This window comes from Podarcis tiliguerta, assembly GCF_965153285.1.
Source record: "Podarcis tiliguerta genome assembly, chromosome: 8".
In the NCBI taxonomy this organism is placed as follows: Eukaryota; Metazoa; Chordata; class Lepidosauria; order Squamata; family Lacertidae; genus Podarcis; species Podarcis tiliguerta.
The window spans coordinates 1,801,865-1,828,127 of record NC_139541.1 but is presented as its reverse complement, the minus strand read 5'-3'; the positions used below and the strand labels follow the sequence as shown (position 1 = coordinate 1,828,127).

The window sequence follows — 26,263 nt, the reverse complement described above, 5'->3', positions numbered from 1 at the left end:
ATGATAATGCAACCAATCTTTCACTAAGCTTTTAATTTCTTCGTAAGATTTTAATTTCCACTGATTGTCTACTCATAGCTGTCAACTTTCAGATTTGAAAATAAGGGATCAGCAGCCTCGAAAATAAGGGATCAGCAGCCTCACCTGTCCCGGAGACAGTCTATGGGATATCTAACAATCCGGGATAGCAGCGGGAAACGGCGCTGAAATACGGGAATTTCCCACAAAAAAAGGGAAGGTTGACAGCTATGTGTCTACTTCAATCACCAAATTTTCATAGGTGGCCCAATTTCCTTCCATATTTAACTTTTTTACACTTGTAGCCTCCAATGGCGATAACCACCATGGTGTTTTATATTTTAACAAACTCTTATATCTATTCCATACCTTGTATAATGATTTTTGAAATATATGGTTCAAAAAACCCTTGTTTTAATTTATCATAACATAAGTATGCATGCCACCCAGATCTGTTATCATATCCTTCCAGATCTAATAGATCTGTTTTCTTTAATAAAATCCAATCCCTGAGCCAGCACAGACAAGAGGCTTCGTAATACAATTTTAGGTCTGGCAAGGCGGAGCCACCTCTTTCTTTTACATCTGTAAGTAATTTAAATTTAATTCTTGGTTTCTTCCCTTGCCAGATATATCTTAAAATTACTTTTTGCCACTCTTTAAAATTGCTTTGTCCATTTATAATTGGGATTGACTGGAATAGAAAAAAAATCTTTGGTAGCACATTCATTTTAATCACAGAAATTCTACCCCACAGGGATAGTTTTATTCTTCCCCATATTTCTAAATCTCTTTTGATGCCATTCCACACTGGTATGTAATTATCTTTAAACAAATTAATATTTTTAGATGTTAGCCATACTCCTAAATATTTTACTTTTTTAACCACCTCTATACCTTCTTGTTGCAATTTGTCTTACAAATCCCGATTCATATTCTTTACAAGCATTTTTGTATTTATTTAATTTAAAACCTGCTACTTGCCCAAATTGTTCAATTATTTCAAGCGCTCTTTTAGCACTGATTAATGGTTCTTCCACTGTTTAACAAGATCATCTGGAAAGGCCCTTAATTTGTATTCATTCCGACCGACTCGAATTCCCTTAATTTGCTCCTCATTTCTCATATTTCTTAACAGGACTTCCAGGACCATGATAAATAATGATAAATAATAATGGAGACGACAGACAACCTTGTCTTGTGCCCTTTGTAATTTCCAAATTTTCAGTTAATACATTATTATTATTCATAATAAATAATATCATTGATGAGGATAAACACCTGACAAGCCCAAAAGAAAAAAGGAAAGCATTCGGAAAATTTTATAGGTTACTATATCACCGTGGTAAAAAGGAGTGTAAGAAAATGGACTCTTATTTGAGTAACTGTAACATACCACAAGCATCCAAAGAAAACCAGATAAGTTAGAATGCACCCATATCAATATTGGAAGTACAAATGGCAATGCAGAGAATGAAGATGGGGGACGCACTGGGACCAGATGGACTTACAGCAATTTATTACAAAAAGTTCCAGGATGCTCTTATCGACCCGCCTAATGATACCATGAATAGAATATTGGAGACGGGAGTAATTCCTGTATCATGGAAAGATGCCTTTACTACCCTGATCCCCAAGCAGGACAGTGATCTAACAAAGACAAAAAATTACAGACCTATTTCTTTACTGAATTGCAACTATTACACTGTTTGCCACAATTTTAGCTAATAGACTAAAAAACCATTGACTGAGACAGTCCATAGAGACCAAGTTTATATACGGTGTGTGTGTGTGTGTGTGTGTGTGTATATATCATTTTTAAAAACAATATCCTTATACATTCACATCATTTTCAATTTCTACACTTCTGGGATTACTTAGATCCCTCGGACTTCCCCCTGCCCCTCTGGTTTCCAAATTTTCCCTAATTTTTTTGCATCTAATTACATTTTTCTAATCCATTTTATCTCCTTTTTTACCTTAAGTCATATTACAGTACATTATAAGTATTACAACAATCCTGCTAACGTTTATATGTATACACAGTGGTTTCTATAAATTTTTTCCACCCTTGACTGAATTTCTTGTCATCTTGGTGCCTGATCCTCATGGTCATCTTTGCCATTTTGGCATAGTCCATCATCTTGGTTATCTACTCTTCTTTACTTGGGACTTTCTCTTCCTTCCACTTCTGGGCAAGCAGCAGTCTTGCAGCTGTTGTTGCGTACATAGTCTTTTTAAATCTTTTGGAGGCATATAATTTGGATAAGAAAATCGGCTTCCAGGTGGAAAAATCAAAATTGGAAACAGAACTGTTAGATCCCAAAACCAAGATTTTGTCAAAGATGTATAACTTGCTGTTGAAATGGAATACTCAGGATGAAACGGTGAAATCTGCTATGATTAAATGGGCACAAGATGTTGGACATAACATAATGATGGCTGACTGGGAACAGTTATGGACCACAAGTATGAAGTTTACGACATATAATGCCTTAAGAGAGAATATTATGAAAATGATATACAGATGGTACATGACACCAGTCAAGCTTGCAAAAATCTATCATCTGCCCAATAATAAATGTTGGAAATGTAAAGAAACTGAAGGCACATTTTTTCACCTTTGGTGGATGTGCCCAAGGATTAAGGCTTTCTGGGAGATGATTTATAATGAAATGAAAAAGGTATTTAAATATACCTTTCTGAAGAAACCAGAGGCATTTCTCCTGGGCATGGTTGGCCAATTGGTGTTAAAGAAGGACAGAACTTTCTTTATGTATGCTACAACAGCAGCAAGAATACTTATTGCAAAGTATTGGAAGACACAAGATTTACCCACTCTGGAAGAATGGCAGATGAAGGTGATGGACTATATGGAATTGGCGAAAATGGCGGAAATTGGCGGAAATGGCGGAAATTGGCAGAATCCGAGACCAGGGAGAAGAGTCGGTGGAAGAAGATTGGAAGAAATTTAAAGACTACTTACAGAAATACTGCAAAATTAATGAATGTTAGAATGATGTTGGATTGAAGTTAAGTGGGTTTTTTTTAGCAGCAATGTTACAAAGGAATATGTAAAAATGGACTGTTAACAGGTGATAATCTAAAGCTATAATATATTAAGATAAAAGAGGGAAAGGATTTGCTGAATTAACTAACTGAACTGGAATACAAAGAGAGGGAGGTGTGAGGAGGTCAGGGAAACAAGCAAATGAAAGACAAGATATGGAAAGATTTGTTTTTAATTGCTTTTATTTTGTATTTTCTTTTTCTTTTTTCTTATTTTTGTAACATGTTGAAATTTTAATAAATATCTTTCAAAAAAAATCTTTTGGTATTTCATCTCCTGTTAACCCTAGTAAAAAGTCTTTTGGTTTTTTGATAAAAGTTATCTTAAACATTTTTTTCAATTCATTATATATCATTTCCCAGAAGTCTTTTATTATTTTACATGTCCACCAGATGTGGTAAAAAGTACCTTCTTTATCTTTACACTTCCAACATCAGTTGGAGGTGTTTTTATACATTTTTGGTAATCTTACTGGAGTCAAATACCAACAGTACATCATTTTCATGTAGTTTTCTCTCAATGTACAACAAGCCATAAATTTCAAATCCTCTTTCCACAACTTCTCCCATAAGTTAAATTGTATATTATAACCCACATCTTTTGCCCAGTGTATATTACAGCTTTAACTTCTTCATCCTTAGTGTCCCAACAGTAGCTTATACATTTTTGATAATAGTTTCTTATTGTTCTCCAATAATTCTTTTTTGAACCTTGAGAATTCCTTCCCAAAGCCCACTCCTTTGTTGCTCCTAAATATGTCACTTAATTGGTGATATTGAAACCAGTCCGTTAATAGGTGCCTTATATCTAGATTTTTTTTCAATTTCAATTGATTTTCCATTTCAGTTAACAGCTCTCTATAGATTGTCCATTCTCCTTTCATGTTAATTTTTTTAACAGATATTGCTTCAAGTGGGGAAAGCCATCATGACGTTTTATTCTCTAATAAATTTTAATATGTTTCCTGTACCATATAACTTGATTTCTTTATAATGTGGTTCAGGAACCCTTTGTGTACCTTTGTTTTCCCATATCCTAAGTATGCATGCCAACCAAATCTATGATCATGCCCTTTCCAGTCTAATACATCTGTATTTTTTAGCATTATCCATTCCCGTAGCCAGCAGAGAAGGACACTTCATAATATAATTTCAAATCTGGTAGAGAGAATCCACCCTTCCCTATACCTCATTCATCCTTCCCTATACCTCCATATCCCTCTTTATTTCATTCTAGATCTTTATATAATTATCTTTGAAAATAAGTGCTGGAGATGTAACAAGGTTGAGGGTACGTTTTATCATATGTGGTGGACTTGTAAAAGGGTAAAATAATATTGAGAAATGATATATAATGAACTGGAAAAAATGTTCAAAAGTACCTGTCAGGGAACTGCCATCGGCAGGACAGGAGGTGCCAAGGCTCTCTGAGGTAGAGAGAGACTTGACACCTGAAGAGGGAACCAGTAGGGGGCGAACAGGAACGTCAAGGGAAGGGGAGTCGGAGGAATGGCTCAGAGATGCTTCCAGTGAAAACAGTGGGGAAGTCTCAGGACCCCCTATAGGAACACCCGTTCCTCGGCGGAAACTGTCACGCAGAGAGTCCAGAAGACGTGTTTCCGTTAAGGAGCTTTTATGTTGGAAACGTTTCCGAAAGCAGCCACTTTCGGATTCTGCTAGCGACTGACGCAGCCATGCTGGAGGGGCTCCGTCACAGGCAGAGGTTTGAGAAGCTGTTCAAACTCTGAGGGATTGCAATTTACACACAAGCAGCTCTTCATCCCATCACAGCAATCCGAAAGTCATCGACAGCTAGCTTGTGCCAGGGAGAGGCATCATGAGCGAACCAGCAGGAACCGGAGGGGCAGCTGGAGGAGGTCCAAGCCTGGAGGAAAGGTATAGGACGTTGGAAATCCAGCTTGCCTTGCAGACGGCGAGGCTGGAAGAAAGGAGGGCTCAGGATGCAGAGAGGGGGAGGGAGAAAGCCACCCCACTCAACAGAAAGATGCCAGGATTGGTGCAGAAATTTGGGGGGGACCCCAGGAACTACCATGCCTTTAGGACAGAGATGCAATATGCTCTCAATCTGCAATTCGATGACTTCCCTGATGAGGAATCGCGAGTGGCTTTTGTAATTAGCCACCTCGAATCAGGGGCGAAGGACTGGGTTAGACCCTTGATGGCAGCAAATAATGAGATCCTAAAGGACGCGATGAAGTTTTTTCGTGCCATGGACCTGATGTTTTCCAGTGACATTGAGCAGGGAGGGGTGCGAAGGCAGTTAATGGCTTGCAAACAGGGAAACCGGACTGTCCGTGAGTACTGGACTGAGTTCACTATGTTGATTCATCGATTGGGGTGGGACTTGGCTTCTGAGCCCATTCAAATGCTTTTCGAAGAGGGTCTGTCTTCGTCCTTGAAAGATGAACTTTCCCGGAACCCCAGAGCAGAGTCTATGGACCAGCTGACTAAAGCCGCGCTAGCCATTGGAGCGCGCCAGGAAGCGAGGGCTTTGGAGAAGCGGGAGGGGAAAGGAGAACGTTGGAGGGAGCTCCGCATTCCAGACATTCCAGAGCAGCCTTTCCCGCCGGCAGAGCCGATGGAAGTGGGAACAGCGCGTGCGCGCACAGTTTCAAACATCGGTGAAGGGCGGAAGAAAGAGGGAAAGGGCGGGGAAAAATGCTATCTCTGCCAACAGCCAGGACACTTTGCCAGAGTCTGTCCACGGAGAAAGGAATGGCAAGGCATGGCAGGAGCTGTTGGGGGAGAGGAGGAGGAAAGCACAGAGCAAGTAAAAGCCAACGCCTGGCTGCCGTCGGGGCACAGCAGCCAGGCTCAAAAGCAGTGAGAGTGCCCGCACCAGAACCTCCCAGGCCTGCTCTAGTGATAGAGGTGTTGCTAGAGCTGCCAAATGGACACCCCCTACAGATCAAAGCCCTGCTGGATTCAGGCAGCTCCTGTAATTTCATGAGTAAGGAGTTCGCAGCTGAGCACCAGATACAAACCCTCCCCTTAAGTAAACCCCTGCAGGTAACCACGATTGACGGCAGAGAGCTGTTGGGAGGAGAAGTGAACCAACAGACTGTTCCCATGATAATGAGGGTGGCAAGACACACCGAGAGGATAGCGTTTAATGTGGCCACATTGGGAGGAGCTCCCATTATTTTGGGGATGAGCTGGCTGGCACTTCACGATCCTCTAGTGGGATGGCACCAGAGGGTGGTCTCCTTTGGGTCGGCGCATTGCCTGGAACACTGCAAGCAGGGGAAGGATCCAGGGGGAGCCAAGATCACCTTAGCTGGGATGGAGGTAATGAAGCAAGGGGAGGTGCCTCCGCAATATGCAGATCTGAGCAACGTATTCAGCGAAAGAGAAGCGGACAAACTGCCGCCGCATAGACCCTTTGACTGTCAAATCAACCTACTCCCGGGGGCTCAACTCCCAGTGGGCAAGCTGTACGCCATGTCAGACAGGGAGATGCAGGAGCTGAGGGAGTTCATTGACAAAAACCTGAAGAGGGGTTTCATCAGAGAGTCCCGAGCGGTGGGGGGCAGCCCAGTGTTTTTTGTGGACAAAAAAAACACAGATAAGCCGAGACTTGTAGTGGATTTCAGGGCCCTGAACGCCGTGTCGGAACCCCTGGCCTTTCCTATGCCCCGAATTGATGACATTCTGACCAGGGTGAGGAAGGGGAAGATTTTTACAAAACTGGACCTGCGGGGGGCGTATAATCTGATACGAATAAGGAAGGGGGATGAATGGAAGACCACCATGTTCACCCCTTTGGGAGCATTTGAATACCTTGTAATGCCCTTCGGTCTCCAAGCCGGCTCCGCATGTTTTCAAGCTTTCATCAACCACGTCCTGGGGCCGTTGCTCTACAAGAATTGTGTGGCCTTTTTGGATGACGTGTTGGTGTATTCGGAAAATGAAGAGCAGCATGTGAGGGACGTGAGAGAAGTGTTGGGCCGGCTGCAAGCCAATCAGCTGTGGGTGAAACTGGAGAAGTGCCAGTTTCATGCCAAGGAGGTGGAATTCCTGGGGTACCGCCTGTCAGACCAAGGATTGGCCATGGATCCAGGCAAGGTCCAGGCGGTGCTGGAATGGAAGACACCGAAAACCAAGAAGGATGTGCAAAGATTCCTGGGGTTTGGGAACTTTTATCGGAAGTTCATCAAGAATTTTGCACACTTGACGGCGCCCATCACCGACTGCCTCAGTAGCAAGAAGAAATTTGTTTGGACGGCGGAGGCGGAGAGAGCTTTTGAAGAACTGAAAAGGGCTTTCGCTTCGGAAGAACAACTTCTGCATGTGGACCTACAGAAGCCCATGAGGGTGGAGACAGACGCGTCAGACAGAGCGGTGGGGGCTGTGCTTCTTCAGCCGGGAAGAAATACGTCAGGGTGGAGACCGTGTGCCTTTTTCTCGAGGAAGCTGAATAAGTCCGAGCGGAACTACACGGTGTATGACAGGGAACTACTTGCCATTCACGAAACGTTCCGGAGGTGGAGACATTTATTGATTGGGGCACAACACAAGGTGCAAGTGTGCACCGACCACAAGAATTTGGAGTATTGGAGAACAGCTCGAGTACTCAACCAACGGCAAGTGAGATGGGCACAGGAATTTTCCAAATTCCACTTTGAGATTTGTTATGTACCAGGCCCAGAGAACGTCAGGGCGGACGCTCTCTCACGCAAACCAGAGTACTTGGAAGGGGAGGGGGCAAGCGAAGAAAGACATGTCATTCCTGAGGACCGCTGGGTGTGTGGGGCGGCGCTGGTGGGGAGACGAGAGCTGGTAGAAGAAACGGAAACTGACGAATATGCCCAAAATAAGCTCAGAGGCCTCAGGGGAGAGGGTGAGAGCCCGGAGGGTTTTGAAGAAAGAAATGGGGCATTGTATTACAAAGAGGCACTGTATATACCAGAAGGTGAATTGAGAGGGAGGGTACTCAAGCAGTTGCATGATAGTCCCACGGCGGGACATTTTGGACAACACAAGACCATGTGGATGGTCACCAGGGAGTTTTGGTGGCCCAAGGTGAGGGAAGATGTAAAGGAGTATGTAAGAGGGTGTGACCAATGCCAGAGGGCCAAGGGGGAAAGAAGGGCGCCGGCAGGGTTATTGGAACCACTACCCACGCCAGAACGGCCTTGGGAGGCGGTATCAATAGATTTTATGACGGATCTGCCCAAATCCAAAGGGAAGACGGCCATCATGGTAGTAGTGGACCTGTTAACTAAGATGTGCCACTTTGTAGCATGTTCACATGCAGTCACAGCGGAAGAAACAGCGAAGTTGTTTGTAGAACACGTCTTCCGGCTGCATGGCGCCCCCTTGAGGGTTGTCTCGGACCGCGGGAAACAATTTACTTCCAGGTTCTGGAGGAAGCTCATGAGCTTGCTGCACGTGGAAGTCAATTTTTCGACGGCCCGGCATCCTGAAACCAATGGGCAGGCGGAAAGAGCAAATGGCATCCTCCAACAATATCTGAGGTGCTATGTCAATGACAGAGGGAATGATTGGGTCGAAAAGCTGGCGCTGGCAGAATTTGCCTACAACAATGCGGAGCATGTGTCCACAGGGATGAGCCCCTTTTTGGCCAATTACGGGTGTCACCCCAGGGCATTCCCGGGGGAGGGGGGCGAGAGATGGAGCGTCCCAGCGGCCGAACAGTTTGTAGAAGAGATGGAAGCGATCCATCGTCAGCTTCAGCTCAACTTAGAAAGGGCCAAGGCTCAATATAAGAAGCAGGCAGACAAGAACAGGAGGGAAGGTGAAACCATAAGGGTGGGGGATCAGGTGTGGTTGTCCACCCAAGGGTTGCCGTTCAAAGGGGGTTGTAAGAAATTAAGACCCAAGAGATTGGGACCCTTTGAGGTCATTCAGCAGGTCAACCCAGTGGCTTTCAAACTCCGGTTACCCAACCACATGAAATTGCATCCAGTGTTCCACAGGTCATTACTGTCACCGTACAAGGGGGGAGGTGAAGAGGAGCACACCAGGGGACCGGTCTTGGAAGAGAGGGAAAGCAGTAACCATGTAGCGGAAATCCTCGATTCCAGGTGGAAGGGCAATCAGGTGGAGTATTTAGTGGCGTGGGAAGGGGAACCGGAGTCAGAAAACACCTGGGTGACTGCAGAGGAGGTCAATGACGAGGTTTTAACAGAAACGTTCCACCAAAGATTCCCGCGGAAACCACAGCCGGTAGCAAGGTTTAGAAGGGAGTATTTCGGCACCACAGACGAGGAAGAGGAACTGGAAGGATTCGCGGAGTCGGAGTTGGAAGAAGGAACGGACTCAGATGACGAGGAGTACCGAGAGACTAGGAACCACAACGAGTGGAGAAAGGTGTTCGAAACTTCAGACGATGAGGAAGGTTCTTTCCGGGGTTTTACCTCCTCACAACCCGTAGGGGAGGAGACGGGAGGGGGTGAAGGGGGCCCTGGAGGGGAGGTGGATGTCAGGGAACTGCCATCGGCAGGACAGGAGGTGCCAAGGCTCTCTGAGGTAGAGAGAGACTTGACACCTGAAGAGGGAACCAGTAGGGGGCGAACAGGAACGTCAAGGGAAGGGGAGTCGGAGGAATGGCTCAGAGATGCTTCCAGTGAAAACAGTGGGGAAGTCTCAGGACCCCCTATAGGAACACCCGTTCCTCGGCGGAAACTGTCACGCAGAGAGTCCAGAAGACGTGTTTCCGTTAAGGAGCTTTTATGTTGGAAACGTTTCCGAAAGCAGCCACTTTCGGATTCTGCTAGCGACTGACGCAGCCATGCTGGAGGGGCTCCGTCACAGGCAGAGGTTTGAGAAGCTGTTCAAACTCTGAGGGATTGCAATTTACACACAAGCAGCTCTTCATCCCATCACAGTACCTTTCCAAAAAGAGTCCTTTTTGTTGGGGATAATTCAGAGGGAAATTCCCAGGCGTCAAAAAGGACTATTTATGTAGGCCACTATTGCAGCCCGTGTCTTGTTAGCTCAAAAATGGAAAACGAGTGAGGTCCCAACCAAAGAAGAATGGCAACTTGCAGACTTAACACACAGAATAAGAGAACAAGAAAAATGCAAGTTTAAAGAAGACTGGAAAATGTTTATGGAATATATGAGTAAAAACTGTGTTCATTTAAAAACACTGGTAACATTAAGATAATTTCAACAGCGTAAATAAGTTTTGATAGATGTAACAATGGATTATTGAATGGTTTAGTTCATGTAAAATATGCAGCGCTGTATGGTATGCAAAACGAACCACTGAAAGAGAAGAATGGAAGTCATTGATTTAAAGTTGTTTAAATGAATATTTTGAAATATAATTTAGAAAATTTAGTAAAAAACTACTTTAAAAAAAGATATGTCAGGGAGATGTGTGGAATTCCTCCCAGGGCTTCTGCAGAGCTTGGGCCCCTGTAGCAATGCAGCCCTAACAATGGGCAGAATAAAGCAGCCGCCTCCGCTGGTAGACACTGGGGAGCCATGAGGTTTTGTGGGGAAGCCCTCTATGTGCCCTATAGCCAGCTCTACACCTGCTGGTCTAGCTTGCTGCCCTCAGGGGCACTGCAGCATGCTGTCCTATCATCAGTGCCAAGGTAAGATCCAGCTGTCTGTCTGGTTGCCTTCTGAACATCGAAAGGGTGTGTGTGTGTGTGTGCGCGCGCGCACCCCATTTTGTCCTTTGCCTCAGGCAGCAAAACATCTTGGCCCAGCCCTGGATGTGTGTGAGCCAAGGGGCCTGCTCAAGCAGCGGCTTGCAGGCGTGTCGTGCCTCTGCTCGCCCCCCGCTCTGTCCTCCAACCGGTTTGTTGTTAGCAGCTTGTGACTCAGGGCTGCCTGTCAAGTGCCTAACAGCAAGACTCACCCATTCTGCCGGCAAACAACAGCTCAGCATCCCACTGAAGACACAAAGAATAGCAGAGTTTGGCAGGAAATTGCAGGAGCTCCAAACCCTGGATCAGAAGCCTTAGACTGCAGTCTATACAGGCACACACACATGTGCTCTGGTTTTCTTGCCGATGTCGTGTGCTCTGCGATGGAGCTGTGGGCATACTGCAATTGCTATGCTGCTATTGAACTATGCTGTGCAGCACAAGCAGAACAGAACTATCCAGTTCTTTGCCTTAGGACAACTTTTTCTTGGTGGGGGGCATAATAGAGGCAGTGGCAGATTTTCAGCAATGGACACTGGGTCTTGAATTGCAGAGCCAGTTTTCTTGCAACAGAATCACAGGTGGGCCAAAGATTGCCAGATTCAGCAACGTAATGTTGGTTGCCGGTGCCTGGGATGGGTGTGCACTGGAGCAAAGCGGGGCTGCACTGAGCTGCCTACCCCCCCCCCCCCCCCCGCACAGGGGGAGCCAGCCAACGCGGCCCTTGGTGGGCAGAAATGGGGGACTGGGCCGGGCCACGCTGGGGTCACCTGTATGGAGGCGCCTGGTTCGCACCCACTCAAAAACTGTGTGCCCAGGGCCCTCACACTTCACCCCCATCCAGTTCATAATAATACATACAACATTAATACAAAGAATGTATCCAGTTGTTCAGAGTACTTCACGTGCTTCAGTCACCCTTCCAAGGAAAAGCACTATTCTTATTCCCACGTTGCAGATGCAGGAGCTGAGGCCAGGAGAACAGCTGCTTGTGGCTGAGCTCTGAACTCATGGTACATACTTGGCGACAAAAGCATGGCAATGTCAGTGGGCACTTCAAGACAACCTGTTTATTGAGCATTCATCTTGATTTGTTTGCAGGGAGATTAGACAGCATGGGCTATTTAATGTGATTTGTTTGCGGGAAGGTTAGATGTTGTAGCGTCAAAGCCTCTGTTGTTGTTATTGCACACTTTCCAGTACATCCCCCCCTCGGTTTCCTTTAGGGAAGCCGCTTTGTTCTGCCAAAGCTTCCAAACCTGAATTTGCTGGTATGTGAAGGAATCCCACTCAAAAATAGCAACAATGCCCGGGAAGTGAACTAATGGCATTCTGCCCCTTTGCATGGCAGCATGATAGGGATGTTGGGTAAGTCAAGCAGCAGCTGCAGCAGCAAATCTTTGCTCTCAGTCCCATGAGGAGGGAGGGTGACAGGGCAGGTGGATGAAAGGATCAAACAGTAAGAAGGCCTCTCAAATGCAAGGACTCTGACCTGGCCAGCTTGTGCACTGCAGCTCTTGAGACCAGGCGGCAACTGAGTGAGCTGATGAGCCCAAGACATCTCTGAAGCCACTCAAAACAAACTAGGATATAATACTGGCAAAGGCCTGAGAGAGGAGGAAATCAAATAAAACTGGGAGAGAGAGAAGAAAGGAAAGGTGAAGACAGGCATAATACAGAAACAGCTCACAGCAGATTTGTCAGCCTGGCTTTCTTCAACTTTCACCAATGAAGTGACAGGCATTTGGCTGGCACAGCTGGCAGCCTTGCCCCTTCTGCCATGCTTCAGGAGTGTTGATACCTTTTAACATTGTTAGAAGTGCTGTTCAAATGCCTGCCTTTATATCGTCATTTGTTGCTGTATTAATTTAAAAGATTTTATTTATTTATTTTAAAACTGCTCTGGGGAAGAGAGTCTTCTGCTCCCAACTTGCAGAACTGGTTTCCCCGTCATTGCCTACTCAGACTTGACTCTGAATAGCAGCCTCTGTGTGATCTGCTTGGCACGCAGCGGGGGCAGCTTGATAGACCTGGCTGGTCTAGAAATGCCCTGCGTGCTTCTCCCCAGTGTGAAGACGTTTGTTTCCAGTGACTTTGTTGTCGTTAGCAAAAAGAAGGGATTGTTGGCTCCTGTCTCAGCTGCCACTCGCTGCTCACATGATGTGAGCCCCAACACCACAGAACCAGAGCCCAAAGGACTCTACCCCACACATGCACCCCACAGATGTCACATGGGAGTGAGCGCTGTGGCTTGTGGGCTTGTAGTCAGAGGATGAGGGCCGGAGGCTGCACTGGGAATGAACAAGCAGAGCAGCCTCCTCTTCCCTGGCTCAGACAAGTCCCTTGTTGCACGGCGGGTTCCCTTCCCTTGGCAGAAATTGTGGGATCAGTTCACTCACCAGCAACCAGACAGCAGTTCTGTGTTTTCAGCTCCCCCAACTGACTTGCAGGAAAAAAGATTCCCATCCCTTCTCCTGAAAAAGGCAGCCCTGTGGATTAGGGGGCACCCTGACACCGAAATAAAATGAGTCAACAATCTAGGGACACAAGGGCAGACTTACGAGAGACACCAATCCAACATTTCCGTGCCATTCCTTTTTGCAGGGGAGATTTGCAAGGGCAGAAGAACCGTTTGGGAGATGGGCTTCATCTTTTGCAGGCGTCCTCCCTGGATTCTCCCTGGATTATTGACTACCCTCCTCCCTTGGCATACATGTAAGTGGAAGTGCAACTTGCAGGGCGGGGGTTGCACTTCTCAGCCCCTATAAGGACCCGAGCTAGCAGGCAGCTCCAGCTCCATTTCTTAGGCTTCACCCTGCCTGCCCTGAATAAGGTTGTTTGAGCTCTGTGAGCTGCCATCAGCTACTGTCTCTGCCTGCCTGGGTTTTCAAGCCTAAAAAGGCAATGGAACAGCAAGCAAATGGAAGGAAGCCAATCCCACCCCACTCCCCCGAGAGAACGGAAAAGGCCACTCAGAAAGACAGCCTCTGTTCCCAGCCAGGCCTGACCTTCTGTAGGATAGGATGTGGGTTTCTGCTGAAAGGGATCAATTCACATGACACTGACCCAAAGCCACCATTCCTTGACCTCACCATTGTCTCCCATCGAAATGGCACGAAAGAGGGGGTAGCAATGTGGGTGTCAAATCCAGACTCCAGCAGGGAGGGAAAGGATGCTAGCGGGAAGGGGGGAGCCTGTGAGACTAAGAGAGCCCTGCTGGATTAGATGAATCGTCTGCGTAGTCCAGCATTCTGTTTCTCGTGCTGGCGAAGCAGATGCCTCCAAGAATCCCATATCTCGTGGTACATGAGGGCAGTAGCCCCCTCCAGCTGCTGCTCTCCAGTAACGGGTGTTTGTGACTAGCAGCCATGTGTCAGGGATTGGCGGGGCTCCAAAGTGCACATGGCAGAGCCAGGGAACCGGCGTTTTATGGGGTTTGATGCCACCCGCAAGGCAGGAAATAGGGCAGGGGGTGGAGATCACTTTAGCTAACTTTTTCTGCAACTCTTTTTGAGATATGGCAATCAAAAACCATACGCAGTATTCATATTCTGGTTATGCCATAGAGTTTTATAAAGTTGTTATGATATTGGAACTTTTATTTTTTTATCCCTTCCCTAATGATCTCTAGCCTGAAATTTGCTTTTTTTAAAACAGCTGGTGTACTCTAGCACAGTGTTTTGCTACCCAGCATGATCCCAAGATCCCATTCCTGTTACACCAGACTCCATCAGTATGCATGCAGCTAGGATTTATTTTTATTTGCCAAGATGTGCTTAACATTACACTTACTTACAACGAACCATGTTTGCTATTGCCCATTCACTCGGTTTTGAGAGATCTTTGGGAGCTCTTTACAATTCTTTTTATTTTTACCAACCTGAATAATGTAGTGTCATCAGCAAGTCTGGCCTCTCACCGTCCTCCCCTCTATCTAGGCTGTTGATGAACATGTTAAAAACCAAAACAGCTCATTGGGGAACCTTACTTACGCGGGAAACTGCAGTCAGATATAGCTAGCAAGCTTAGGGCTAGTTAATGCACGAAGGGGTTATTCCCCCTTCACCTTTGGTGAAGACGGAAGTAAAGATTCTTTGTTTATTCTAAAGTTGACCAAGACAACACTGCACTTCAAGCCCAGACTGTGTGCCAAGAAGTATTTTTCTGTGTTTTGTAAAACAATTTTTTTCTACCTGTATTCTTCTTGCTGCTGCATGGAATAACACATTAATCTTTGGAGTTTGTAAGTAATGCATTTAAACTTGCCAATGTTCGTTGCAAGAAGGGTAGAAATGGGGAAGGGTTAAATCTAACAGACTATATTCCTAGGCTATACTGTTGCTTGCTTTTGTGGTCTAAAACTTTGCTGCTGGGACTCTGGCTCTGTTACTGGAGTTTGATTGCCCCACATTTCTGGATGTAGGCACCCAGCACATTCTTTTATTAATTAGCCCACATGGGTGATACATACTATTTCTTCCCCTGCAACCTAATCCGTCTTTTTAGCAACCAAGACGTATCTCATTACTGTCATCATCAGACCTAAACCTTTGCTGCTTGTTCAGGACAAGGATGAAGAATACAAGGCATCCAGATATTAAGTGGGGGTTGGCTGCAATTATTTCCTCTGCTCAGCCCATAATCCAGCCATGCTGATGAGTACATTTTTTTAGCTGCCTATAAAAAGTGTGCTTGTTTCTGCACCTCCACAACGCCTGCTGACTCAGGATACCATAAGTCAGCACTGATCCTTCTTCAAGCTGGCCTTGTAAAGGCCACCCTGAATTTCCCAAGGCTCCAGGAAGGAAGAATGCACAATAACATCATAGGTCCAGGTCAGACTGTGCATTTAAACAAATAATTGGCAAGAAGCTTGAAATGGTGGAAACTGGAAAAGGTGGCTTAAGCAGAGTCACAAAACTGATCCAGCTTCTCAGAATTCCACTGCTAATCCCTGATAAAGTCCAAAATTCTAAGGCTTGAGTTGGGAACCTGGTGGTCCTTTCAAGGACTGGGTGTGCTCAAGCCACAAAGTCCTTCTTCAAAGAACGGTAATGTGACACACATCTGTGCTTGTGATTGGCCAGCATATATAAGGCCTCCAGACTGGACTGGGCAGGCCAGGTGTAAAGCGGCTCTTGCCTGGCCAACAGGTTAGAAGCGCCTGCTTGCTGCCTCAGGCCTGCGTGCAGCTTTGTTTCCAGGCTGGCTCAGCTGCCTGCTGCCCTGGCCGAGCCCTGAGGCAGCACGCCTTGTGCAGATCGGATGGGCTGAGTCGGCACTTCTGGGGCCCCGCTGCCCCTGCCAAGCTCCTGTGCAGACTTGCCCTTGTAAAAGCGATTCCTCCTTGTGCACTCTTTCCCTGCCTCCCAAGTGCTTCCAACTCTGCATAACCTCGTTGTGGGTTTGAATGTTAACAAATCAGCAGAAATTTCATTTCAACGGAGCACTGGAGGGGAGGGGGCGGTGGGGAGGGAGGAGAGGGAAAGCAATCTGTCAGATCTCCTCTCCGCTCACGTCCATTCCCATCGCTCCCCATTGTGCCTGCTGATTGCTTATTCTTCTTCCTTAAAAAGAAGCCTTGGAGAATATTTAAACAATAGCTTACTTGCTGGGATGAATCACAAAACATATATAGAGCTAAATATACAAAAATAAGCCGCCCACCTGCACGCCTTTCTCGGCGCAAAAGCGCAGAAGCCAAAGGAGTTTCTGCTGTGATGGGCTTTGGAATAAGCCAAGTTGGCAATTTCGAAATTACATTCAATTGCTGGAGCAGAAAACAAAGTATACAGCTCTGGACGTCAACTAATTTTTTTAAATGGGGGTGGGGGGTTGATTTTGAAGGAAGCAAAGCCAGAGCTGGCTTTGTCTGTCAAGTCATTCCCTTGCAACCCAAGCTGCCTGCAGAGGACTCCTTAACTCTCTCCTCTCCATTGCGCACAAACCTTTACCAACCTGGGGCCGATGGGAGATGTAGTCCAAAACATATGCGGAGCACCAATGTTGGTAAAAGTTGGTGCACAGCAGGGGGCTACAGGGGGGGTAGCCAGGTTTTTTGCCCTGGGCAAAGCCTCCAGAGGGATAACATTGAGGCTCCTTTGTTTGTGTGTGTGTGTGTGTGTGTACACAAATGCACATGGGAGGCCAAACTGGGTCTTTGACCCTGGTGAAATAAAGCCTAGTTTTGCCCCTGGTGCACAGCAAGAGAGGCATGGGTAGCACGCAACTCCCCCCCCCCCCAATCTTAGGCACCTCACCTTTTACTCTTGTCCATAATGCAAGGGCAGCTGTTCACTGCCTGGGGGGGGGGATTTGTCTAGCATCTCAGATACATTGTGGGGGTTCTTGGGGTCCTCCCGGGGAGCAGATGGGAAGCCCTGGGTTCCAGATTGAGTTGCTAGACCTCCAGTTGCCTCCCCTAATATACAGAAATGTGTGGGAAAGGACTGATGTATTGCTCATAAGGAGAAAAAAGTTTATCTTCATTTTGTGATCCTGTCAAGTCTTCATCAGTTTGCATCATTCAAATAGAGTTACAGATTTTTTAAAAAATGTTTCAGCCTGTTTATGATCATAAGAACGTAAGAGAAGCCTGCTGGATTAGGCTAAAGAGGGCCCACCTAGTTCTGCCTCCTGTCCTCACAGGGGCGAACCAGGCGCCTCTGGGAAACCGGCAAGCCTTCTTCAAACTGAGTAGGGAGAGTTCGGCTGGAAGACACAGAAGGAAGCAAGAGCGATGGAGTGCTGCAAGGACCTGACATGAGCAGGTGAAAGGCAAAGACACAGCAGAATGTGCAACTGCTTTTGTGGATGTGACTCGCCTTGTTTCTCTCTCTTGCTTTGCTACCAGCCCCTCCTGCCAAAACGTAGACCGAAAGCTCTTTGAGGTGCAGGGGCAGCCAATGTGGAAGTACTGGCTTCCATCCTTACTGAACGTTGGCTCTGTTGGCTGGGACTGATGGTAGCTGTAGTTCAAAACAGCAGGGGAAAGGGCAACGGGGTGGGGAAGGTTGCTTTAAACCAGCATGAATGTCTCGGTCAGTAGAGCATGAGACTCTTAATCTCAGGGTCGTGGGTCTGAGCGCCCCCCCCCGGTCAGTCAAAAAGATTCCTGCATTGCAAAGGGTTGGACTAGATGACCCTCTTGCTCCCTTCCAGCTCTACAATTCTATGAATGCTTCAGCTATAGGAAGCCTGGCTGGGCCCCAAACCCAGCCCTTCTGATTACTGCCTCCCTCCCTGGTTGCTAACCAGGAGGCATATGGAGTGAGGAGAAAATGAATTCGGGGGCAGCAGGATTCCCAGCAGTGCACCTATGGCACTGGCGCATAAGACCCACGGGCTTTTTCCAGTGGCCTTGATATCCTTTTGTGAGGGTAGGTATATAAATACTTTTATAAATAAATAAATAAATAAATAAATAAATATTCATCAAAACTCTTGACACAGAAAACATTCTACCAGACTATCTAGCCCCTCATGTATGACAGATATACATGCTCCTGTCTACATGAGAGTGCAATGTGCGGGAGGTGCTGACAGCAGGGCACATGCTGCTAGAAAGGATGCTAAGAGCAGGCGGCCTTGCTGTCGTGTCGCTTTCCTCCGCAGGGATCCCATCAGCCTTTATCAGTCCCAGACGCAAGCAGCTATATTAATTTTCTGGCATTGCGTTCAAAGTTGAGAAATCAAAGCCAGGAAGGATTGGAACTCAGTCACACATGGCAGTCACAAAACCCCGGTGTGCACCTCCCCCCCCCCTGCCCTGGGGGGGGGGCGTGGGGGCATGGAGATGGGACCCAGATGAGGGCAGAAAAGTTGCTGGAGGAAATGATGGTTTCTAGATGTCTTAGAGGGTGCCTTGGAACCCTTGGAAGGTTCTGAAGGGGCTGGGCGCACCTTTCTAATTCCGGGGTGGGCAACGTGAGCCTGAGGGCTACTTCTAGACTAAATGCAGGGAGGGGTGAGAAGAAAGAAAAGAAAGAGAAATTGGAGAGAAAAGGAGGTGGCAGAGAGAGGCTGGGAGAGCGGGAAGAGAGAAGTCGGTGGCAGAGGGGCAGGGGCAGGGAGAACACAGGCTGTAATAGAGAGAAGGGGAAGAGAAAGCAGAGAACGAGGGAGGGAGAAGAGGGGTGCCCTGCCCACTTCTGGCCCCAGCCTGCCCACTACCAGCATGTGGTTCCCTGGCAGATCCCCCCCCCCCCCGGAATGTATTCCTCAAGATAAAATGACTTGTCCTTTTGTGCCATAATGTGTGTCAGAATTCTGGCCTGCAAAGGTTCCTTTTGCTGATAGGGGGTTTGCAGGGCACAGCGTGGCTCTCCTTCTGTGCCAGGCTGCCCTGTGTTACACCTGCTTTGCTTCCCCTTCTAGGTAGGCCTGCTCAGGCGTGCACACCTGCGGTGCTCAGCCTGCTGGGGAGTTCTGAATGCATTCTAAGTCACACTTGGAGTTCTTGGGGCCCTGTAAGCCTGGCTGGCACTCTGTCTGCACCCCACATGTGTATATGAGCTTGGAGAAAGGCCTGCAACAACTCACTGACAGTCACACAGACATAGAAAGGCCTCTTTCACAGGCGAAACTTTGACAACTGCTGGGCTACACAAATGTTTCAGCATCCACAAACAGGATGCAATATCCCTGCCAGCCCTGCTCCCAGAAAAACCCAGAGCCAGTATTCCAAGAGAGCTCCTGCTATACAAGAACGGTGATTCCGACTAAACCTCAAGAAGAACCGTCTGACGGGAAGAGCTGTTTGACAGTGGGATGGTGTCCCTTGGGAAGCGGTGGACTCTCCTTCCTGGGAGGTTTTTAGGCCGAGATTGGATGCCCAGCTGCCATGGATGCTTTAGCTGAGATTCCTGTGTTGCAGGTTGGGCTAGATGGCCCTTGGTCTCCCTTCCAACTCTAAAATTCTGAGATCCTTTGATTCTATGTTTCTATGTTGGAAGGATCCCAGGAAAGCATCACCAGACCCAGACAGGACCAAAACCAGTTCGCCCTCTTCCCATGTTTTCCCACACTAACCTCATTGCTCACTGCTGTCTGCATCTTTCCCAGCAGCTTTGTAATGAAACAGAGACTCAGGTTCCTGCGCAGTTGTCTAGAGGAAAGACGAGAAAGCATCAGCCTCTCCAGCCCCATGCCAAGAAGCTTTCCTGTCCTTCAGCATGCCATGGCCCAGCGCTGCCAAGAGCGTGGCAGATTCGTGGTGTTGCCAAAGGGCAGCAAAGTTTCTGTTTTTAAATTGAATTATTACTTGGGGTTTTTTATAAAAAAAAAAAAACCCAACCCAACAAGGGCGGGCAGGAGCATTTGGATTGCATGCCTCAGGTGCCAAAGTGCCATTTGGATCAGTCCTAAGGATCCCCACACTTTTTCTCTCTCTTCAAGGCTCTCAGGGCCCCTCCAGATATCCTTTTCATGGGGCATTCATGGAGATTGGAGCAGTCATATGCAACCCCACTTTTTAAGAACTGTTCAAGTCTGCAAAGGTTTTGGGATGAACAAACTGCTTTGCCTCCAATCAGCACCTGCCCTGCAACCTCCTGTAACTTTTCATAACCACAAATATTCAGGTGGGGACAGGATTCGCCCTGCTTTTGCTGTGCTATAGCACAAGAGTTCCCTTCTGGACAGCAACAGTATAGTAACACTGGGGAAGCATCACAGAGCAGAGATTGAAGAGGAAGGATGGGTGGGTGGTCCAGTACAAAGTCACAACTCATGCACTATTACTGAATCTGTGACATGCTGCAGAATACACCCACAAAACCCCCACTGGTCTGGAGGGACCTCAGTCTCCCATCACAGGTTTCATTCACTCCATGAGATTTGTGTCAGGAGAACCACTGGGTGGATTGTGCCCCATATTAGTGAGTGGCCTTTTGGGTTTCCCTTCTCTCAGGCAATGAAACCATCTTGGACAGATCCCACCAGCAGCATGCAAAGGTGTCGGTTAGGAGTGAACCACAAACCTCTTGCTAAAGCATTGGCAGAGCTCCATCCCTCGCTGCCTCCCACTTTATTTAATTTTCTAGCCACTCTGTGAGCATTCTTTTGGATGCTTTTCTTTTTACTAATTAAATTTAGACTGTCCTCTTATTATGTTAGCACTACAGTTGTATCCTCTTTCCGTATTCTGGGTTGTATTATTATTATTATTTTATTAGATTTATATACCACCCTTCATCATAAGATCTCAGGGCAGTTCACAGGATAAAAATAAGTAAAACAGCACAACAACAACAACACGCACACCCTTCCCACAGACTCATTTAAAAGGCTGTAGAATATTAATCAGCCCATGGCCTGGTTGAAGAGGAACGTTTTCTCCTGGCGCCTAAAAATTGGATTGTGTCCAGTGCAGCGCTAAGTTAAAGTCACTTAGTGGGATACTTACTCTACTGGTGGGATGTTGTTGCCCAAAGGAATGCCTAAGAGGTTGCTGGCATCTTTGCTGCACAATGATTCTCTGCTGACGCAACACTGCACTGGATTCCTCTGTTGCGCTGCGTTACTCCCTTGCACAAGGGCCACGGCAGAACTCTGGCACCACCATGCAAACCAAAAGCTTCTGTGCCAACAGGCCACTCTTATCATCCCCAGCATTAGGCTGGAACTCTTGACCCTCACTTCAAGTCATAATAAGCCACCTTGGCCATATTCAAACGCCAAGCAGCAGCGATTAAATTAAATCAGCTATATGCATTCTGACAACGCAAACTGGCACGCTGCTCTTTCGCTGACGGTGACATCACTGGCAACAAGGCTGGCAGCGGGGATCCCTAAGGGCCAAGCCAGGCAAGATGTAAAAGCAGTCATGGGAGATTGGGAATGGCGTTACGGCAGGAAGGGAGGGGGGAGTTAACGCTCCCCTCCGTCTGCACCAGACCCCAGAAGGCCATAGCACTGGTGAGCAGGGATGAGCTCACGCATCCTCCTCCAGGGATTCAGCGCTGCAGAATCTCCAGAGCTTGCTGCCCCTTGGGACTGTGCCAAGGCCCACACCCTTCTCCCCAGCCCTGCTTCCTACCATCCTCGAGTGTTTTGCCTGGCTAAAATGTGTCCATGAACTCTGGCAATGCCCCTTAGTTGTTTGGTTGTTTGGACAGAGGCTAGAGAGGGACGTGTGAGCATGTGCAGAAACGAGCCCATTTACGGAAAGGCTGCTCCTCCGACCTTGGACCTGCCACTGGCATTTGGCCCCCAGAAGGTGGCCCAAGAGGGAATGTGGCCCTTGGTCACAAAAAGGGTCCCCCCACCCCTGCCAAATAAAGTGGTGGATGCACCCAATATGGTGGCTTGAGGTGAAAGAAGGCCTAATACAAACAGAGCCTTTACAGGAGTCCTTGAGTGAGCCTGGCTTCTTCTTGGGCTCGCAATGGGACTACATGGCAGCAAACTGAGCCCTGATTCAGCGACCGGCTCTGCCCTTCCCCAATTCATAAGCAAGCTGCCTGCCTTTGAAGTGTCACATGAATGATATCTGTTTATAGACCCACCCTTCAGCTTCTTCATAGGAAAAAAGAGAAACTTTTCCTTTTATATATGCAAAGCTGTCCTGGGAGTTTGGGAATGAGGGCAGATTGCAAGCATCATAAGCAGCACCAGCCACAGCTGGCTTTTACTGACAATTTGCAGTATTATTCCCCCCTCCCTGGCAGTTTGACCCTGATGATGGAAAAAGGTGTTCTGCCTGAACTGAACGGAGCTGAGCCACTTTGAAACTGAACCCGCTGCTCTACAAAATGATGTCTTCATCCATGATGTTTCAAGGTACCCTTCAGCCCCTCTATTTGCATACCATTTGGGAATCCCTGCTTTAAATGAAGAAGTGTTTAAATGAAGAAGAGGAGCCTTCACCAGCCTGCTGCCCCCGCCTCCAAGTTCTGAATTACAGTTCCCCTCAGCCCCAGTCAGCCGTATGGGGGCATGGCCATTCTGGCAGAGGCTGGTGGCAGATGCAGGGCAAAACATCTGTGGAAGGGCACCAGGTTGGCGCATTTTGAGTGGAATGAACACATAACAGCGCTTAATTCCTGAATAAACCGCTGAGAATTCATTGTGGGTTTTGTCCTTCTGTGGTGCTCCTTGCTGCTGAAAGAGAAGCCCTTTTGTTTTCTTCTGCTGAGGGTGTGTTCCTTTTGTGTGATGTGTAAATATTACTAGCGCCATGTGAAACTCTGCAACTTAGTGCTGCTTCACTTCCTACAGGATTCCTCCTACAGGCAGCTTCTTGGCTATGTATACACACGGCATGGAGATTTCACACAAATTCCAGATTCTTTTTTAATATGCACAAAGAGGATTACATGTGCAGAGTCCTAATTTTTAAAATTTCTTTAGAATATTTGTACACCAACCTTCAGAAAAAAATTATCCCAGAGAAGTTTACAATATAGTTTAAGACTTTAAAACAACAATAGCAAAACGAAATACAACAGAACATTAAAGCAGAGTGGAACACACATTAAACACACCAGTACTTAACATAGTATAAAATCGTTTAAAATGCCTGAAAGAACAATCACACCTTAACCTGGTGCCTAAGGTCACTTTCAGACAACCTGTTTATTAAGTATTCATCCTGATGTGTTTGCACAAAGGTTGAGCAGAGGTGACAGCTATTTACTGAGCATTCATTCTTATTTGTTTCCGGGGAAGATAGATGATGTTGCATTAAGCAAATGTTATCTCACACTTTCCAGTGCCTTTCCCCATCACATTCCTTATTGCAAAAAGGCTGGGGGGTGAGTTTCGGGGGGGGGGTGCAGGTCTGTTGTGCAAGAGCTCCAAATAAACCTGAATTCCACGACCTGCATTTGCCAGTAACTGAATCCCACCTAAAAATGGTGACATTCTGGAAGCACCCAAAGTGACCACAAGATGGGGACCAGGTATACTTCTTTGGGGAAGGTGTTGGTTGCCACCTGCCTTTCCCCCAGTATCTGGGGCACCTTAAGAAATAGCTTAGCTAAAGATTTGGGCAGGTTGGCATGGGAGCAGGTGGTCCTTAAGGAGTATGGACAACTCAATTGACATTTGTTCCAATTCAGTGGTAAACAGCATGTTTTCCTGGGGAAATTGTTGGGGCGGGCACACACAAAAAACTGCCCAGACCCAGGCCTCTGAATCGCAGACCTGTGCCTAGAAATCGCAGCACAAATGGAAATGTGGATGAGCTTCTGCTTCTCAAGTTAGCCAGAGCCTCGCTATCCTCTGGGGCCAAGACCCACATCTGGAACATAAGACTGGCCATCCAACGAGAATATCCAGGACTTCAGTGGAATAGGAGTTTCATCGACTTGGACTGCTGCTCCTGCTAATCTGGGGAGCCTTCCTTAAACAGCTCGCTGCCACAAGAGAGGGGAGGTGTTCCCACAGAGTTCACCACTAGCTTAGTCTGCCCACAACAGTAGCATAAAGATCTGGTGCTCTTAAGCAGTGGCATGAGGAAGCCTTCTTTTTAGGCCCGCAAGACGTTTGCTGAGCTCTTTGACTTTTGCTGAACCATAAAAAACTTTAAGAGTTGGAAGGAACCCGGGGAACCATCTCGGCTAAGCTCCTTCTCCCCGACACAGGATTTCCTGGACATAAAGCAGCCATGACAGATTCGTGTCCAACCTTGTCTTGAAAAGCTCTAGGGAAAGACATGCTGCAACTTCCTCTTGCACTGCCAAAGCGTTTGTCGTTTCCTGGAGTTCATGGTAGAGCTCCTTCTGTGCAGCCTTTTGCTCCTTCCAACTAGATTAAATGGGGAAAAGTAATGTGCATTGCGCAGTAAATTATGCAATTTATAAATTATACAATTTATACAATACATAAATTTATAAATTATACAATTTATAAATTATTCAATTTACAGGTTACAGAATCCATTTTTTTTCTCCATGCAGAATTTGGATTATATTGCCTGAAAATTATGGCTTTTATCCAGCATTAATCTGGCTCATAGAGACCATGTCTATATCTGTGTTGGGAAGGCTCAGAATGCTCTTCTCTAGAATACATGCCCTTTTAACGTCGTGGAAGGAGGGATCATGGGTTTGTTTCTGTTCTTATTTTTATTATGTGTTTTGTTTTGTTTTTTGTGTTGTACTTTTGTGTTGTGAACCGCTCTGAGATCTATGGGTATACAAATTTAATAAACAATAGTAACATAATAAATTAAGGTTGCCATATTTCAAAAAGTGAAAATCCGGACACAAAAGTTGACCTTTTTTTGTTGTTGTTGTTGTTTTTTCCAAAGTTGTTGAGTCTGCCAACTGGCATGCTGATACTGTCACCCACAAAACCATTCACCGGGAAGAGGGATACCTGAAGAATCCGCAGCCCTGGAGGGAGCCAGGTAACTGCTCACAAAGCCATGCAGCTCAGCAATTCACACAGCCTGGATCCCTGCCAGCACTCAAGTCATGATTACTTCATTAGTTAGATTAGGAGAGAAATGGCTGCAAAGTCTATTGCAATTGTAGCTTTACCATTGGGCACTAGCTGCACAGTGAAGACACTCCCCACTTCTAAGGTCTGCCAGCAAGAGACTTTAAGGCTGCAATTCAATAGACCCCTACCCTTGGGTGCTGGTGGAGGACTTGTTTTTGTTATTGATATTAATCTTTATTTTGGATCTTATGATATATGTGGAAATTGTGCGATTTGGTAGTGTATTTTTTGATGTTTCATTTATTGTTTATAACTTATTTTGCTATCTTGTAATTATGTATTTTCCTATGTTTTAAGCTGCCTTGAGCATGGCTTGAACTATGGAAAGGTGGCCTACAAATTAAATGATGTATATATGTATGTACCTGGGAGTAAGTCAGGATTGCACTGCAAACCTCTTGAACCACATTAAAATTAAACACACTGGTTTTTTTTCCTGTCTTCCTACCTTGCCTGCTGATAAAAGGTAAGCCATTTCCAAATATCAGATGGGGAAACTGAATAATATAAAGGACTAGCTCAGAGGTCACACTGGACAACTCTGCTATAGCAAGGCTGCATAGCACACACTGTGGGATGTAACATCACTGAAGCAGTCAAATACAACATTTCCTGTTTGCCCAGAGTGCACACACAAGTGAATGTTGCTCCAGCCAGAAGGACTCCCCCTGTGTGTGACCAGGTAGATGGGTGTGACCCTAGCAGACCCTACAAAAGGGCTAGTCATGCAGCCATCTCTCTCTCTCTTGATCCTTCTCTCCATTTTGCCTTTTGCTGTCTGCTGGCTCTCAGCCAGCAACACATGGGCTCATCCCTCACAGAGGATGTACCCACACTTTTCTCTGTAACTACAAGATAATGCCTGCCTTCAGGACAATTCTGTGAACTGAATGTACCATAAGTAATGATCATTACTTTTAAAAGAAGACTGTCGTGTTTTTAAGAGGGAGCTAAATAGGAAATTTACCAGGAACAATCCAATCTGGACAAGCCAGACTGGATTGCTCAACTTATACGATACCAATGAATCTATCAACTAACTTCCAGCAATGTGCAAGGGAATGTGCTCTGCTACTAGCTCA

The 26,263-nt window shown here is 46.5% G+C and overlaps 2 protein-coding genes across 7 annotated transcripts in view; both read right to left on the bottom strand.

The window, feature by feature from the left end:
• ANKRD39 (ankyrin repeat domain 39) overlaps positions 1–26,263 on the bottom strand; it is a 320,177-nt gene that overhangs the window by 154,150 nt on the left and 139,764 nt on the right. The window lies entirely within an intron of this gene.
• The window catches only part of FAM178B (family with sequence similarity 178 member B), a 173,604-nt gene that overhangs the window by 45,286 nt on the left and 102,055 nt on the right, over positions 1–26,263 (bottom strand). For 5 of the 6 annotated variants that reach the window (XM_083456602.1, XM_083456604.1, XM_083456606.1 and 2 more), the window contains one exon: positions 19,764–19,839. The exons of the other annotated variant lie outside the window; for it this stretch is intronic. In XM_083456602.1, coding sequence (XP_083312728.1) covers positions 19,764–19,839 — 76 coding nt within the window. The remainder of the gene's footprint in view (positions 1–19,763; positions 19,840–26,263) is intronic. 6 annotated transcript variants of the gene reach the window in all.